Here is an 18,168-nt window from a genome sequence, read left to right as displayed (position 1 = left end):
TTGAAAATCTTATTTTCTCTCAAAGAATTAACAAGAAAAAATTAAATATAGGCACTTTTTAATCTTAAATATTGTTATAGAAATGGGGGGAAGGGATCCCTCTAAACACTAGGAACAAATAAATACTAGGATTTTGATTGGGGATGGACTAAAACATGGGTAGGCAAACTAAGGCCCGGGAGCCGGAGCCGGCCCAATTGCCTTTTAAATCTGGCCTGCGGACAGTCCGGGCATCAGTGTGTTTTTACATGAGTAGAATGTTTGCTTTTATTTAAAATGCATCTCTGGGTTATTTGTGGGGCATAGGAATTCATTCTTCTTCTCCTCCCCCCCCCCCAAATATAGTCCGCCCCCGCACAAGGTCTGAGGGACAGTGGACTGGCCCCCTGCTGAAAAAGTTTGCTGACGCCTGGACTAAAACATAAACTGCAGGGCTGTGGCAAACAGGGAATTTCTGGCCTACCTATTGCAAACCAGTTTGGCTGGCTGAGGGAAGGGCAGGCCTGTTAGCATTACAATGGAGAGCCTTTGAGGGTTAGCAACTCCTTGCCCCAGCTGTGACCAGAGACTAGAGATTTGGAAGGTTGCCAGGGTAGCTGCTCTGGGGGAGGGCAAGGGGCTTCTGGGCCATGCTGTAGGATCTGGACTCCCTTCCATGCAGACTGAAGGTATAAATATGTGAATAAACCATATCTCTTAAAGCATGACAGTCTCCGTCATGTCTTCCATTCTCCAAAGGGACACAGACCCTGTTTTTGCTCCTGTGACCCCATGCGCTCTGGCCACTGCTTGGCAGAGAGAGGGGGCAGGTCTGGGCTTTTGTAACAATATATCTGTGCCAGAAATTATCTTGGTGCACAGCCAGTTCCCATAATGCCATCTCCCGAACTAGAAAAATATTTCAAATTACTAGGACTAGGACTGAGCATGTCTCTCATATTCAGTATTATCAGTGTCATATTTATAGGCTCTGGACAGCCCAATGTCTGGGATTCCTCTCACCCTGGAAATATCTGTACGCATACAGGATGCATATAGTCTGCCTTTTTTGCACATAAATTTAGATGTACTGGTTAAACAGCAAAATAGTTACATCTGGTCAGTCATGCAGGCTTATAAACAGTTGTCCTGGTCACAAGTGATGAGTAAAAATTGCCTTCAGATGATTAGGCAAGGAACAATGTTTCCTTTTTGTTCATTTAGGCTTCAGATAACTAGCTGTGGTATGTGTAGGCAGGTGAACTTAACTGAATAGCTGAGGTGATTAATTGCTATCTATGGCTGGGAATTTTGAAAAAGCACGCAGTGAATAGAACAATATTTTCCTTACATTTTGTTGTTGGCATCCATCTGTCTTGAGACACTGTGAAGTTTGCCTCCTCTTCGGTCAAGGAAGGTTTATTATTTGCCTTCAGACCAGCCCTGGGATGAATGAGTTATTCATGCACAGAAAAGTGTGTGTAACATCTGACTGGGGCACTGAATACTCTGTAGTTGTTGATGCCATGATAGTTTTATGTCTCAGATTATGCCAGCAGTGGACTAATTTGAGTACTTGATCTTTGGATGTGGCAGTTTCCTTTCATAGATGCAAAAAGTAGGTTATGGGGGGCACTGATACTATTTCTCTGCTTCTAGGGCTATATATTTCTAAGCCTTTTGGCATCTGAATCAAATAATAATCTCTAACTTTTGAGTATTTGCCAAGACACACAGTTAAATTGAGTCTAGAGCAGATTACGCCATCAAAGTGGCTTGAGGAGTTGGAATGAAATTGAGGAATAAGCTTAAATTGCTCAAGAAAATGCTTACGTTCTTTAATGTTGACTGTCTGGCTTTTAAAATATGCAACTGCATGTTTTGCTTTGAAAAATTATGGGAATTTTAAATGCCATTAATCCAAATGAGGATAATGGTCTGTGACTAGGAAGCTGGGAATTGTTTGCTGTATCAGATTGTACTTATTAGTCTAAGTGGGAGTAGTATTGTTGGATATTTTCAATCTGTTGTTCCTTGTGAAGGAGTTGCTTTGTATGTGAGAATTTTCTACATGAGTATATTTCTCAAACTGGATACCAGCATAGGCCATAAACATAAAAGTCTATACAAGTTAGTAGCCCTCAGCAAATGTCACTACCCTGTTTTCCCACACATTCAAGAACCTGAAAGGGAAGGCCTGTTATCATTTATTTATCCTACCTTTATTGACTGCAGGTATTCCTGTCAAATATGCACGATAAATTATAGGCATGCTAAGGCATTTCCCTGAATGCATGATCTCTGTATCCATGGCCAAGGGCAGGGGTGTGCATGATCAGTGCCAAACCATCCCCATCCCCATACTGAATGCAGTGGTTCTGCAGGGGCACCGACTCATGCTCTCTTGAATGTTGTGGAACTGTCCCTGAGATTGGAGACACTTATCAAACAAGGTCTCCAACCACTTGAGCAGGCATGAATAGAAGCCGCCACAAACCAACCCCACACAACACTGGGAAGTTCAGGGGGGAAGCAATGTGTGAGCGGGCATTGGGGGGACTTCGGTGCATGCCTCCTGCCACACTTTGAGTGTTGCAAATAACTGAGCACATCTGAAAAGTACCAGCTGACCAGTATTAGAAACTCAGATTTGGCTAGGTGCCAAATGGCTCCTTGAGTTACAGTTGCCAAAACATAATGCCTAGTTGCCATTTTTGGGCCAGGTGGCTTGAAAAATCATACTTTCCAATCTGATTTTTTGGTTCTTGAAATTCATTCTAATTGTCCAAATAAAATATAGAATAGAATAGAATAGAATAGAATAGAATAGAATAGAATAGAATAGAATTCTGTTCTGTAGGATAGAGTTCTACAGGATGTATTGCTAGTGTGTAAAAACAGTCAAGATCCAAGGATCTCCAGGTATTCACCTCCAGATGGTGGAGACACCAGACGCCTTCTTTACTTGATCGCAAGTGGCCAATAGACAGGTATAAAATTTGCCTGATACCTGGCAACTTTTGAACGCTGCAGCTGACATACTGCTTTCAACTTTCCCCAAGGGCTGCTGCTGTGGTCTTCCTCTCCCATTGAAGACCTCCTTAGTTTCTGCTTTTAGTGACTTCATCTTTAAGGTGTTGGCTCCTTCATCGTCAGCTGCCTTCTGCCAAAGGGATTTCTCAGGTCCTAGCCTCTCTCTGGACTTCAGCCACTTTAGTCCTGGCTGCTACTACTGCTGCTGCTTTCCACACCACATTCTTTGCCTTGCTTCTTCAGAGTCTCGTCTTTCATTTCTCAAAGGTTCTCTTCTCAGGCTCTTAAACAGCGCTGAGCTTACCTTTCCGTTCTCTCCTGTTGGAACTCTCCAACCAATTACAGTAGTACCTCGGGTTACATACGCTTCAGGTTACATATGCTTCAGGTTACAGACTCTGCTAACCCAGAAATAGTGCTTCAGGTTAAGAATTTGCTTCAGGATGAGAACAGAAATCATGCTCCAGCGGTGCGGCGGCAGCAGGAGGCCCCATTAGCTAAAGTGGGACTTCAGGTTAAGAACAGTTTCAGGTTAAGAAGGGACCTCTGGAACAAATTAAGTACTTAACCCGAGGTACCACTGTACCAGGCTCTCAGTGAAATTCTGAATTTTGATTGGCCTGTAGTTATGAACCACTATGTTTGAATGGAATGCTCAGTAAAGGACCCATCACTTTTTGAATAAACTGAAGCGTATAAAATCTATGTCCTCCACTTAACTATTATAACTGTAATATCACAAATTAGATGGTAACACTTTTTTTGACACATTGTAAACTGACCCTAACACAATGTATCTCTCTGGCTTCAGTTAGGCATGAAACACCAGTTTTGTCCCACTACACACAGTTAACAATCTAAATTGGTATTAAAGATAGTCAGTAGAGCATGAGACCCTTAATCCCAAAGTCATGGGTTCAAGCTCCACGTTGGGTGAAAGATTCCTGCGTTGCAGGGGGCTGGACTAGATGACCCTCATGGCACCTTCCAGATCCACAATCCTATGATTCTGTGACAACATTGATACAGTTTCTAAACAGGCCCCTGTATCTCTCTTTCTCCAGAACCACTGCCTACTTTACATTTCATTGGACCACAGTTCACTACTTACGCTTCTGCATTAAAACAGAGCTGCATTTTATCTTGAGATTAGCATTTCCTGTTAGCTCCCGGCAAACTCCAACTGGCATTTGTTCGAAAGCAGGATATATGCATGCTTAATGTTTCATTTCAGACAGAAGTCATGTTGGCAGTGGAAATGATTTCAAACTCAGACCAAGCTGTAAACTGATACAGCATCTCTGTCTGCAATAAAATAAAACAAAATCCTTAAAATCTTGAACTATTCAGCATTGTTTACTCAGGATGTGACTTTAGGAGGAGTCCCTTTCTCAGGAGCCTGCCTGGGGATTTTGGAGATCACTCTGAAACATGATCTTTGAATGCTTTGTGAGTTGTCCTATCATATTTACTTGGAACCGAAGAGATGGAGGAAAGCCTATTAAGAAGCCAAGCTTTCTCGGGTGTCAGAATTACAGGCAATCTTATCGAGCAAAGAGTGCTGGTGCCCTGTAGCAAAAGTCATGAGTCTAGTAATACACACACGGTTTTCAAAGGTGCTTGCTTGACAAATAGTCATTATGAGTAACTCTGATAGTGTCAGTATCCTGTTTCAGGGCACTGGAGGCTGAATCCACGTTATCAAAACTGCATGTACTGTCCATCTGTTTTGGCGGCTCTGCATACTCTCACCATTGTTAGAAACTGGCATATATAAGCTAATCGCCAAATGGCACCTCAACCCTGGGTTACAGTCGCTACAATGGAATGTCAAGGCACCATCCCCGCATGAAGCTTATTGTTATTATTATTTATTTCATTTCTATGCTGCTTTATATTTTAAAGGGGGGGATTTCAAAACAGTTTACATTTAAACATCAAATGAACGAATATAAGGTCATGCACGCTTTCTCTTTGAGTTGTCTCCAAAACTCATAAAAGCCCTGGTCCCAGTCGTGTGAATGCCAGTTTTTCTTGGTCAAGGCACTCTGAATAAGCTCAGGCACATATTTATTTATTTATTCACATTTTCCATGTCTGCGTTAGGGCCTTCAGAACAGACCCTAGAGCTGAGATTTGAAGAACATGGGGAAGCAAGCAGTATTTGTGCAGAACCTCATCACTTTGATCATGTTGAGAAATCTGATGAATGGTAGTGTGGACTCTAGCTCAGTTGTATTAGCAGACTAGCAGCAGTATCCTGCATGGAATGTGTGGCTGCTGTTGGCTGCAGAGGTTGCCTACTTTACAGGGCATATTAGTAGACAACCCTCATGGTACGAAGATGTGTTAGAATTGCCAGGTCCAAATCTGAAAGCTAAGTCCATCACTAGAAAGCATTGTGGTGGGAGGGCAGGAGTCTCAATTAAATACTCTCTTTAGCTACAAATTTTATTTTTGTCCAAAGCCATTTGTTTAGATACTATTCCTGGTGCTATCGTATCACTTGGCTAGACAGCTGAATCTGTGTATAGAAATAAGTGTGTAGAAACAGTGTGTATCTCCTTTCCCCCATCTTTTGCAAGCAGTAATAAGTCTACAAAACATCCACTTTTGATATTGCAAGTCTTCAAATGTGCCAGTTTGTCATATTTTCTACTTTGCTTTTAAACAGAGTCTGCTATTCTCAACATATTTTTAAACAATTCCCAGTAGCCTTGCAAAGCAAACCTACAACTTTGGGAAGAAATTGGCTTGTAAAGAAACAAAAGCCAGGGAAGGAAATCATTGCCCTCCAGGACTTTTAAAATCTATATTAGCATGACTTGACAATAAACGTTTGTCTCTGCCAAGGAGCTTTCTCGTGGGTATTGAGTTTTCTTTCTTTTTCTTTTAAAAGTTACAGTTCCATGTGATCACAATTAATATTGGCATATTTGAGATATAGAGCACTTTTGTACGCCATTCAAGATTGACCCTGCATAAAGTTATGCCTTCATATATAACAAAAAATCTATATCCTCATGCAGCCCCCATTGGAGGATTTGTAGTGCCTCAACACAGTCCTGGATTTGCATGAAGTCAGGGGCAGGCAGGGGAGCAAATTAGAAGACATGTTGCACAGCAGCAGTGGCCGTGGCATAGGACCCCTTCCCAACTCCTTTATTGCTGTGCTGAAACCTTGTCTGAAACCACTGCTTGTCCCTCCCTCAGTTGTTGTACTTCAGTGAGCTTTATTAATGAGGTGAGATTTAATGCAACACCTCCCAGCTCAGCCAGATCCACTTTCCATCAATGGCCATATGAACGTTTGCTTAATATTCTGCCTGTATCAATGGCTTCACAACGCCCACCGTTACTTCTGAACCTGGCGAACAGCTTTTTGTTTCAAAAGTATAGTACATTTCAGAAGAAAGTCTGTTGTACTGAAACTGTTGCTGTTTTCGTCGTCATCAATATTCTCAGTAGCTTTGGTTGTTTGCGCAAGCCACTGCTGAACTATTCTCATAATAATTTTGTGCTAACAGAATCAATTAAATGGATAACCTCTGGTTAATATAACAAGTTACCAAATCAGCCCATGTATTCTTAGTTTGAAGAGAGAGCAACCCTTTCTGAAAAAGTTGAGCTTTGTTTCCGTACTTGAAAGTAAATTGGCTATCCACATTGTAGAAATCACTAAGCTCCAGTCTGTTTGCTTGATTCTTAGCAGATGTTTGGTGTAAACCTGGGTGCTTTTTCTCTTTTTTATATATAGTGATCCAGCTGCTAAATCTCTGTGGGAGTCCTTGATGAATTTCAAGCAGAAAGAAGCTGTGATGGAAGTCAGGAGACACCTAGTGGAAGCTGCAAGCAGAGAAAATTTGCCAATCAAGATGAGCATGGGTAAGTAAGCCTTGGAGCGGGCCTGTGCGTACTCTTAATCTGCGTCCAGCCATTTAATCAGTGTAGCTATTTCTCAGATGCTGATCATTCTGAAATCATTTGTCTTTAAATAAATCTGACGTTGTTAACTGCGGTTTGGTGACGAGCCATGTGTTTTAGCAATCAGTTTCTTTGGAGCTTGGTGGGTTATCAATCAGTGTTTTGAAATGGATTCAAAATGTTACGCAGTTGTAGCCTGACTTACAGGCTGATAATACACTCATAAAAATATACAATGTCACCTCTTGCCTTTAATGCTTTGAAGTATGAGCCTGGGGACAGAAGGGGTTATTCAGAGCCTTGTTCCTGTGCCCAAAAAACTGCAGTTTTCTCGGTTTCCACTTACGGCTGTGACACAGCTCTCGTCTCATTCTGTACAGTGGTAAAGGTAAAGGGACCCTTGACCATTAGGTCCAGTCGTGGCCGACTCTGGGGTCACGGCGCTCATCTCGCTTTATTGGCCGAGGGAGCTGGCGTACAGTTTACGGGTCATGTGGCCAGCATGACTAAGCCGCTTCTGGTGAACCAGAGCAGCACACAGAAACGCCGTTTACCTTCCCGCCAGAGCGGTACCTATTTATCTACTTGCACTTTGACGTGCTTTCGAACTGCTAGGTTGGCAGGAGCAGGGACCGAGCAACAGGAGCTCACCCCGTCACAGAGATTTGAACCGCCAGCTTTCTGATCGGCAAGTCCTAGGCTCTGTGGTTTAACCCACAGTGCCACCCACGTCCCACCTGTACAGTGGTACCTCAGGTTAAGTACTTAATTCATTCCGGAGTTCTGTTCTTAAGCTGAAACTGTTCTTAACCTGAAGCACCACTTTAGCTGGAGGTTGGAGGATAGATGGCGGCTAACAGATTGAGGTTGAATCCTGACAAGACAGAAGTACTGTTTTTGGGGGACAGGAGGCGGACAGGTGTGGAGGAGTCCCTGGTCCTGAATGGGGTAACTGTGCCCCTGAAGGACCAGGTGCGCAGCCTGGGAGTCATTTTGGACTCACAGCTGTCCATGGAGGCACAGGTCAAATCTGTGTCCAGGGCAGCTGTTTACCAGCTCCATCTGGTACGTAGGCTGAGACCCTATCTGCCTGCGGACTGTCTCGCCAGAGTGGTGCATGCTCTGGTTATCTCCCGCTTGGACTACTGCAATGCGTTCTACGTGGGGCTACCTTTGAAGGTGACCCGGAAACTACAACTAATCCAGAATGCGGCAGCTAGACTGGTGACTGGGAGCGGCTGCCGAGAAAATATAACACCGGTCTTGAAAGACCTACACTGGCTCCCAATACGTTTCCGAGCACAATTCAAAGTGTTGGTGCTGACCTTTAAAGCCCTAAACGGCCTCGGTCCAGTATACCACCCCCATTGTTCTACCCGGACACTGAGGTCCAGCACCGAGGGCCTTCTGGCGGTTTCCTCACTGCGAGAAGCCAAGTTACAGGGAGCCAGGCAGAGGGCCTTCTCGGTAGTGGCGCTCTCACTGTGGAATGCCCTCTCACCAGATGTCAAAGAGAACAACAACTACCAGACTTTTAGAAGACATCTGAAGGCGGCCCTGTTTAGGGAGGCTTTTAATGTTTGATGTAGTACAGTATTTTTATATTTTTTTGGGAAGCTGCCCAGAGTGGCTGGGGAAGCCCAGCCAGATGGGCGGGGTAAAAATAATAAATAATATTATTATTATAGCTAATGGGGCCTCCTGCTGCCGCTGTGCCGCCGGAGCACGATTTCTGTTCTCATCCTGAAGCAAAGTTCTTAACCCGAGGTACTGTTTCTGGGTTAGCGGAGTCTGTAACCCGAAGTACCACTGTATTGCTTTCTTTGCCTTCAGTATCATGGGGCAACCTTGTATATCATATGGGCAACGTTGTGTACACCTTAAGCAACTAGGAATTCAGTGCTGGCAAGTGAATAGGCTGACAAAGCAGGGATGGGTTGTCCCAGGCGGAAGCTCCTTTATCTTACCGTGCCTTCTAAGAAACTAGTAGCATCCTTCTCCTCCTCCAGTGGTGTTGCAGCATTTGCTGGCAACCGGGGTGTGTGCACACACAGAGGCGGGGCATGGAGGGGGAACATAACCCATCGCACCAGCCCAGCCCTTGCTGCTGACACCCCCGGGGTGCGGAGGGTTCACAGAGCCTGTGTGCCAGGCCAGCCTGGCTCTCACTACCAGAGCCAAGCGGGACTGCATTGCACCACCTGCCCTGGGAGGAGGCTGGCTGACGCAGCCCTTGGCAGGTGAAACTACCCAACGCTGGCCAGGGGGCCATTCAGCGAGGGGGCCAGGGATGCAGTGGCGAGGTCCAGCTGGGCTCCAGGACCCAGAAACCCCCAGCGGCAGGCAATCCCTGCATGGGAGCCCCCTAAAAATCGTACGCCCAGGGCTACTGCCCCCCTGCCCCCTGGTCCTCCTCCACATCCAGCATAGAAACACAAGCTACTTCCCTCTTAGCATGCTAGTAATTGTTTTTTTCTCTGCAGCCTAATTATTTTTGTAAGTTTATTCACAAGGCTGAAATGGATACTCTGTGGTGGCAGATGGATAGGCAAGTGCCCTATGCTTCCTGTCCCCCCCACCCAACAATGTTGTGTTCGAGATTTGCTTTCCCCCTTCTTTGGGATATAATATCGTCTCAACAGAGCTCCTAGGTGGAAGAAAAGCAAAGGCTCTACAGTGGTACCTCTGGTTAAGAACTTAATTCATTCCGGAGGTCCGTTCTTAACCTGAAACTGTTCTTAACCTGAAACACCACTTTAGCTAATGAGGCCTCCTGCTGCCGCCGCGCCGCCACCGCATGATTTCTGTTCTCATCCTGAAGCAAAGTTCTTAACCCGAGTTACTATTTCTGGGTTAGTGGAGTCTGTAACCTGAAGCGTATGTAACTTGAAGCGTATGCAACCCGAGGTACCATTGTATTTCAAATCTAGTGTTGTGAAAAAACAGGAAGCAGATCATGTATGCATCCTGTCCCTGTATCCCATGCCTTCATGATACAGAAAATCAGCCTGGGACTATTTCCTGACAAGTTCTTTTGTTAAGTTAAGCGGTCTGTAAGTACCGTTGTGTGTTATTTTTGTTTATTTACCACTGAATAGGAAAGCTGAATGACTGAAACACAGGTGTAACTATTTCAAGTTTGTGTGTTACCTATTTTCCGAATCATAAGCTCATCTGGCATTGACTATTTCATCATTGTCTAAAAATATGAGCCTTTGTGTGTATGCACATATATCTGTTCAATAAGGAAATACAGTACTGAGTGATTGCTTTAAGATACAGTCATACTTTCTTTGGAACCCGAACGTCCGAAGCGGCTTCTGCGGCTTCTGATTGAGTGCAGGAAGCTCCTGCAGTCAATCGGAAGTCATGCTTGGTTTTAAAATGTTTTCAGAAGTCGAATGGACTTCCAGAACAGATTCCATTTGAGAACCAATGTACAACTATACTGTAGGTATAATGCAGAAGAATAGACACAAGCAAGTGGAAGCCTACAGTAAGGCATAATTATTTCAAATAAAATGTAGTAATCACATGCTGTAATTTAGGGGTAGGTACAGCTGCGGGTGAGGGATGCGGGTGTCGCTGTGGGTAAAACCTCAGTGCCTAGGGCTTGCCGATCGCATGGTTGGCGGTTCGAATCCCCGCAGCAGGGTGAGCTCCCGTCATTCGGTCCCAGCTCCTGCCCACCTAGCAGTTCGAAAGCACCCTTAAGTGCAAGTAGATAAATAGGTACCGCTTTATAGCGGGAAGGTAAACGGCGTTTCCGTGTGCTGCTCTGGTCTGGCTCGCCAGAGCAGCTTCGTCACGCTGGCCACGTGACCCGGAAGTGTCTGCGGACAGCGCTGGCCCCCGGCCTCTTAAGTGAGATGGGCGCACAACCCTAGAGTCGGACACAACTGGCCCATACGGGCAGCGGTACCTTTATCTTTACCTTTTACAGCTGCGGGTGGCGCTGTGGGTTAAACCTCAGAACCTAGGATTTGTCGATCAGAAGGTCGGCGGTTCGAATCCCCACAGTGGGGTGAGCTCCCGTTACTAGGCCCCCGCTCCTGCCAACCTAACAGTTTGAAAGCACATCAAAGCGCAAATAGATAAATAGGTACTGCTCCAGCGGGAAGGTAAACGGTTTGCCAGAATTGGCTTAGTCATTCTGGCCACATGACCCGGAAGCAGTACGCCGGCTCCCTCGGCCAATAAAGCGAGATGAGTGCCGCAACCCCAGAGTCGGCCACAACTGGACCTAATGGTCAGGGGTCCCTTTACCTTTTTACAGCTGCTTCAAAATAAATTTGATCTTTCCCCTTTCCATATGCAAAATTTGCTATCTGAGGCTGCACAACCAGGGTCCACAATGGTTAGGCCAAAACTTCATTATGAGCAGTATTGTGTTAACTTTGTTATCTGAAAGCATTTGTCCCTTGAGCCATTCAGTAATTCCTTGCCCCTAGAAATTTAGGGTGACTAAAGAGTTGAGTTGCCAAAGGGCAAGGGCATGTAAGTTACCCATATTAGCTCAGTGCTGCTTCAAGATAGCAAATGCTGGCTTGTCTTGTATGATCTGAAAGTGCCCTTTAACTTTCCCCCCTCAGCTATCGGTTGCTGGAAAAACCTCTTCACACATTCAGGAAGGACAAAGGACAATTGCAAGCCAATGATGGTTTCAAGCTTCTTTTTAGCATGTAGATATTTTAAATTTGCTTCATTATCTAAATACAAAATGTAGCATCATCATCATCAACAACAACAACAACAACAACAACAACAACAACATTTCTCTACTGCCTTTCATTTGAGGATTACAGGGCAGTTGACAATACGAAAACACAAAAATACATACAGTAACAAACCAAAACACTACCACCCAGACAGTTTAAAAGGCCATAGATTGTTTAATTAGTCAAAGGCTTGGGAGAAGAGGCCTGGATGGACATTAAGTGTATGCAAATTAACTTCAGAAGCTGCTTGAAAATCAGGGTCCTGATTTATCATTATAGCAGGAGTCATATGCAAGTGCCAAGGCTGAGTAAAAAGGCTATTTTTTCCACTTTAAAGACCTAAATATTATACCAGTTTTAGGAACACTCTTGTTAAAATTGCCCTCAGGCCAGACCACATCTGAACAAAGCAGTTTTTGTTACTTGGGTGGGTATATGTGGTTTAAATATGCACTTAATTCTAATATTTTTAAATAATCATTTTTGGTTGTTTTAGGTTATGTGGATAAAAAATACAGTGAGAAGGTCCAGAATTCTTCACATTCTGTTCCAGGCAAAGAAATATATACTAAGCTGGCATCTAAGAAGAGACATACTTCTTTCTCGTTTTCACAACTTGGGGTTGAATATAGCACAGTAGCACCATGGCTGTCAATCATCATAGGCCTTATTTATGAATACTTCCTGAAATATTAACAAACCAAAGAGAAGAGGAAACCATCTTCTCCTGAAGAGGCCATCGTTGACATAAAAAAAGCTTGTAATTTGCTTGTGTTGGTATTACATTTTAAATTGTCTTGGCAGAAAGATGCTGTAAAGCACCTTAAATAAACAAATAAGTAATTGACAGGATATAATGCACCTAGGGGACGCAGGTGGCGCTCTGGGTTAAAGCCTCAGCGCCTAGGACTTGCCGATCGAAAGGTCGGCGGTTCGAATCCCTGCGGCGGGGTGCGCTCCCGCTGCTCGGTCCCAGCGCCTGCCAACCTAGCAGTTTGAAAGCACCTCCCGGTGCAAGTAGATAAATAGGGACCGCTTACCAGCGGGAAGGTAAACGGCGTTTGCGTGTGCGGCTCTGGCTCGCCAGAGCAGCGATGTCACGCTGGCCACGTGACCCGGAAGTGTCTCCGGACAGCGCTGGCCCCTGGCCTCTTAAGTGAGATGGGCGCACAACCCCAGAGTCTGTCAAGACTGGCCCGTACGGGCAGGGGTACCTTTACCTTTACCTAATGCACCTTTATAACAAGGCAGTGAGCCAAGTTCTCCTCAGCACCACCACTAAGGAGGAAGTGCAGAAACAGTTATACTGAGAAATTGGGACACAAGTGGTTGTGGATGTACATTGGAGAACTCACTTGCTCAGTTTTCCTGAGCGAATCCTTTTCTTGTCTGAGTGAATGTGTGCCATATACTCCTATTGGAAAAAATAAAACTGCAGTGGTACCTTGGTTCTTGAACTTAATCCGTTCTGGGAGTCCTGAAACTGTTTGAAAACCAAGGCCAGTTGGCTGCAGGAGCTTCCAGGTTTACAGCGTTCGGGAGCCGATCTGTTCAACAACTAAGCTGTTTGAGAACCAAGGTACCATTGTACTGCATTTGAGCCCACCATTGTATTTGGCTTCCATTGCACTGGTCAGCTTGACCTCCCCTGAGAGAGAGTGTGTCATTTTGAGTACATAGAAACCCATTGTCCCCTGCTAAATGCAGAGTCTCTCTCTTGGTCCCCTGCCCATAATAACTGACATTTTGCTGTTATTGAACGCTCCTCGGATACCAAGATATCTCTATGACGTACATAGAGGATGCTTAGTTGGATATGAAATTAGATTAATGTTTGTTGTTCATTTCTTAGGGCTTATACCCAACTATGTCACCCAGGGTTGATGGTTGAAAGTCCATTGATTTCCATTGAGTGGAAAGATGCATCTCAGTGCATCTTAGATGGCAAACATATTAATACCCTGCCCATTTTTAAAGAACTCAAAGTTGCTTATAATAATAAAAAAAGAAAACAGTATGCAAAACACCAACAGTATGTAGAGTGTTTATGCAGAAGAGCACTTACTGGAACATCAGAGAACTGGAGGGCAGATTTATATACACATTTACCCTATTCTAGTAAGTATTCTGCTAATGTCTGCTTTCTTGTGTTTTGGATATATGTTAAGCCACCTCAGTTGGTAGGCAAGGTATAAATACTGCTAAATAAATAAAGACAGCCGTCATGGAAAACAGCATATAAATATAAATCAATTAAATAACAAACAAAAAAAACAGCAATAAAGGAATAATAAAAAAGCACCAAGTAGTTAAACATTTATTATTTCAATGCAATATTCATCAATTCAAAATGTATATATTCTTTGCACTGGTTTAGACAAGTCAAGTAGCAAAATGTAGCTATATTTTTTAAAAAGGTTTTTATAGTGTAACATTCTTGCTAGTGTCCAAAAGGAAGTCAGGCTTCTTGAAAAACAGGCCTCTTATTTTTTCGTTGGGTTTCTTCTTCTTCTTCTTCTTCTTCTTCTTCTTTGCATTTTAACACACTTGAAGATATTGGGTTCCGAAAGAAAGTTCTATTCTACGTCTAGCTTCCTGAAACAAAGGAGTGTTGTTCCTTCAGGAGCAGTACCGCTTCTTCTTTCTCCGATCCTCACTTCCTTTGCAGCCTCATTGGTGATCAGATGCATATCTTAGAACGCTTCTGAAAGTGATGGTTCATGATGCTTTTGTTTAAAGCTTTGCTATTAGCATATTATTTGGCAGCAAAAGACACTTTGCTACAAATGTCCTTCTGTGGCTTCAGAAATGGCCTGCCTTGCTTGGCAGTTTTAACAGTGGACAGTAAATCTAGCCTGAGCCTGAATCCCTTTATTATCTCCCTTTATTGGCATGTTGAATGATGAAAGCTGAAACACCAGGAGGATAACAGAAACAAAGTGCTCTCTTCTATTACTCTAACCCTCCATTAATGGAAGAAAGCCCTCTCAGTTCTTCCCTAGTAAACTATGCAGAATGCGACCTGAAAGACGAAAGCATCTCATTAAAGAGCACAAGGCAGACCTAGCCTACAGAAACAATATACCAGCGCAGCATGCTTTGTGAAAGAGGTTGGGATAAGGCTACTGTAAATCCCTTAAGTAGTTTGTAACTATCTGGCATTTTTTTTTAAAAAAAAGTGGGGGGCACCATCAAAGGAAATGGCAGATTTGTTAGGGGTGTAAGGTATGCCTGAACTTTGTCTGCACACATGAAAGGATATCCAAGATATGAAAGAACACAGCAATATGATCACCTCTGGATGTTATGAAATGAGAGAAATGGGAAGCACAAATTCCTTTTGCCTCCTGTTCCCCCATATCTTTGTAATGCTTTAATTGGAACCTAAGCATCTTTTACTTACACACACACACACACACACACACACACACACACACACACCTTTCACAAAACTTTTAATGTTGGACCACACCAGTCCTAATGGGAGATATGCAGCTTCAAATATGATCATTATAAAGAAGTGTAGCTTATTTGGTGGTGCTCGTTTTTTCCAGCATCTCATAATTTCTGAGGTTTCTGTGAAGGTGAAATAAGACGGTGCAAGCAAGATGTGGTTGCCAATGAGGCAGCTGTTCTGTGTTACTTTCTTTCTCCTTTTGTGACATCTCTATTTGCAGCCATAAGGGCTAGGAACTGCCTTTGTCTTTAAATCAGAAACGAATTGCTCAAGAAGCTGAATTCTGCACCCAGTACTATGTGCTGCAGCTTCTGTCTTACACTTTTGCAGAACTGCAGAAGCTGGTATATTGCGTAGTTATTTTTAAAATATGAAGTGGTTTATAAATGCTTTTTTTAAAAAAATGAATGGGAATCTGTGAATGTTGATGCCATAAACACACCTTTCTCCATAAGCCTAGTCTGAAGTGCAGAGGGTGTCCATGAGAGTGAGGGCCTTTATAGTGGTGACCTCCTCTGCCTATTGATTTTTTTTTCAAAGCTTGACTGGTGCTCATACAGGCTAAGACTTCTTCATTCTTCCAGGCCCTTTAAGATTTTGATTTAAGTCCCTTTGATCAGGTTGGTGGTTTTAGCATATGTATTGGATGGCTATTTCTGGTTCTGTGCTGAGTATGGTGTTTTATTGTGCTGGTTTTGTATTTGGTTTTATTGTGGATTTTTATGTAGTATATTCTCCCTGTTGTGTTCCTATTTTTTAATTTTAAAGGGGGTGGGGGTGGGGGGGACTTCATCTGGCCAGTGGCCTGAATCCTGGGTTTCCCTGCTCCCAGTCGGCCACTCTTTACAGGTATAATAATTATAATTAACAATAACAATAACAATAAGGTATTATTATTACCCCGCCCATCTGGCTGGGCCTCCCCAGCCACTCTGGGCAGCTTCCAACAAAATATTAAAATAGAGTAATGCATCAAACATTAAAAGCTTCCCTAAACAGGGCTCCCTTCGGATGTCTTCTAAAAGTCTGGTAGTTGTTGTTCTCTTTGACATCTGATGGGATGGCATTCCACAGGGCGGGTGCCACTACCAAGAAGGCCCTCTGCCTGGTTCCCTGAAACTTGGGAAAGGAAGGGAAATTAATAGCACAGCTGGATTCAATGGGCTTTCTAGGCCCTAATTTGCTGCAGTGCGGTCAATCCCAGCACCAGTGGCCTTGTTCACATTGCCATTCAGCTGATTGCTGGTGACATCAAATCTACCATGCTTCTGAAGAATCAGGAGTGCACTTTAAGGCCCCTGACTGTGTGTGGGCCAAATCTACCTGTTCCACTCCTTATGTCACATATGTTGTCAGATGTGGGGCAGGTGGATGTCATACCCTCCAACATTTCTCTGATGAAAATAGGGACATCCTATTCTTATTTTACTTTTTATATACCCTCCCCTTCTGACTGGGTTGCCTCAGCCATTCTGGACAGTTTCCAACATATATAAAAAATAATAATAAAACATTAAACATTTTTTTAAAAACTTCCCTATACAGGGCTGCCTTCAGATGGGTTGGATAACTCCATACCCTCCAACATTTCACCAGTGAAAATAGACATGTCCTGAGGAAAAGCAGGACATTCCAGGATCAAGTCAGGAACTGGGATGGCTTCTGTAAATCCAGGAATGTCACTGGAAAATAGTGACACGTGGAGGGTCTGGGTTGTGGTTTTGAGGAAACTGCCTTGAAGGCCTTATTAGGCTTCAGGGCCAGAGGTTCCATTTATTTGGCATCTCATAAGTACAAATAATAAATGCTGTGCTGGATTTAACAATGCCAGTTAATTTACAGCGGTGGGAAAATAGCCATAGTTTACTGCTGAAGAAAAGCATGGATATTGACTGATGAAACCGAAGGAGATCCTTAAGCGGTCTTTGGATTACAACCTATTTAGGCATTACACACAGGATGGAGGTAGGGTTTCTGTAGGAATAAGAGAAAATTACCATCTTTAGTGGCATGTCCTTGGAGGACGAGGGAACGTCGTTCAGCTGGATGTGATTCGTTGGCCTTAGTTCAGATACCTCTGATGCCGCTTCCAGCTGCAATAAAGCACTGCTTGTCTGAAGTGTATAATCTTGATGTGAACAAAAAACTGAAACAAAAATAGGCATACTGTCATTAGATTAAATGTACGTACTGACAGATCTGTAATACATATTAGGTTTATGTCTCTAGCTAAATCAATTTTCACTTACCCTTATAAACCACGAAAAATTAGAACCAAAATACTGTTAAATAAAACCTGTGTGGAGACATTTACAAGCCAAATATGCTGGTAGTATGTTATCTTTGCATATTAAATTATGGTTGGCACATGGACACAGAATGCTTGGCCGACCTTACTTTTTCCTGTAACAAGGGAGTTTGCTGACAATGGTCTTTTTCTTGGCATATCTTCCAACAAAATTTTGAGACTGAAGATACAGCAGGATCCTAATCTCAGTGTTTGTTTGTTTTTAAGATAGAAAATCGAAATACTCAAACTCAAATTCATATCTGAGTATTTTTACATGTCTAGCTGTGGATATATATTTTTAAATAAAGCTAATCTAAGAATAATTAAAGGGAAAGTGTATTGATAAAGTGTTCCCTATACATTCTGTATTCAGTGATGTAATTTTACAAATACTTTACCGTATTTTTCGCCCTATAGGGCACACCGGCCCATAGGGCGCACCTAGTTTTTTTTTTTGGAGGGGGGGAAATAAAGAAAAAATATTATTCCCCCCCCCCCAGGCACGGGGCTGGGTCGGGGGAAGCCCGAGCTTCCCCCGACCCCAGCAACCAGAACAGGCTGCTATCCGCAAGCCTTGGGAGCCCGCACCGACCCTTCTCGCTCTACAGGCATCAGCAAAAATCTGCATTCGCCCCATAGGACGCACACACAATTCCCCTTCATTTTTGGAGGGGAAAAAGTGTGTCCTATAGGGCAAAAAATACGGTAATTTTAATCCAATATTTGTAAGTAATATTTACTTTCTTGGTCTCGTGCTCATTTTTATG

At 43.4% G+C, this 18,168-nt stretch overlaps 1 protein-coding gene across 2 annotated transcripts in view; it reads left to right on the top strand.

The window, feature by feature from the left end:
• The window catches only part of SCFD2 (sec1 family domain containing 2), a 155,725-nt gene that overhangs the window by 11,703 nt on the left and 125,854 nt on the right, over positions 1 to 18,168 (top strand). For both annotated transcript variants that reach the window (XM_079990038.1, XM_079990037.1), the window contains exon 3: positions 6,770 to 6,897. In XM_079990038.1, the coding sequence (XP_079846164.1) occupies positions 6,770 to 6,897 (128 nt within the window). The remainder of the gene's footprint in view (positions 1 to 6,769; positions 6,898 to 18,168) is intronic.

The sequence above is a fragment of the Podarcis cretensis genome (assembly GCF_951804945.1).
Source record: "Podarcis cretensis genome assembly, chromosome: 9".
NCBI classification, from domain to species: Eukaryota; Metazoa; Chordata; class Lepidosauria; order Squamata; family Lacertidae; genus Podarcis; species Podarcis cretensis.
The sequence above is the reverse complement of the archived record's forward strand: the minus strand, read 5'-3'. Positions and strand labels throughout refer to the sequence as shown.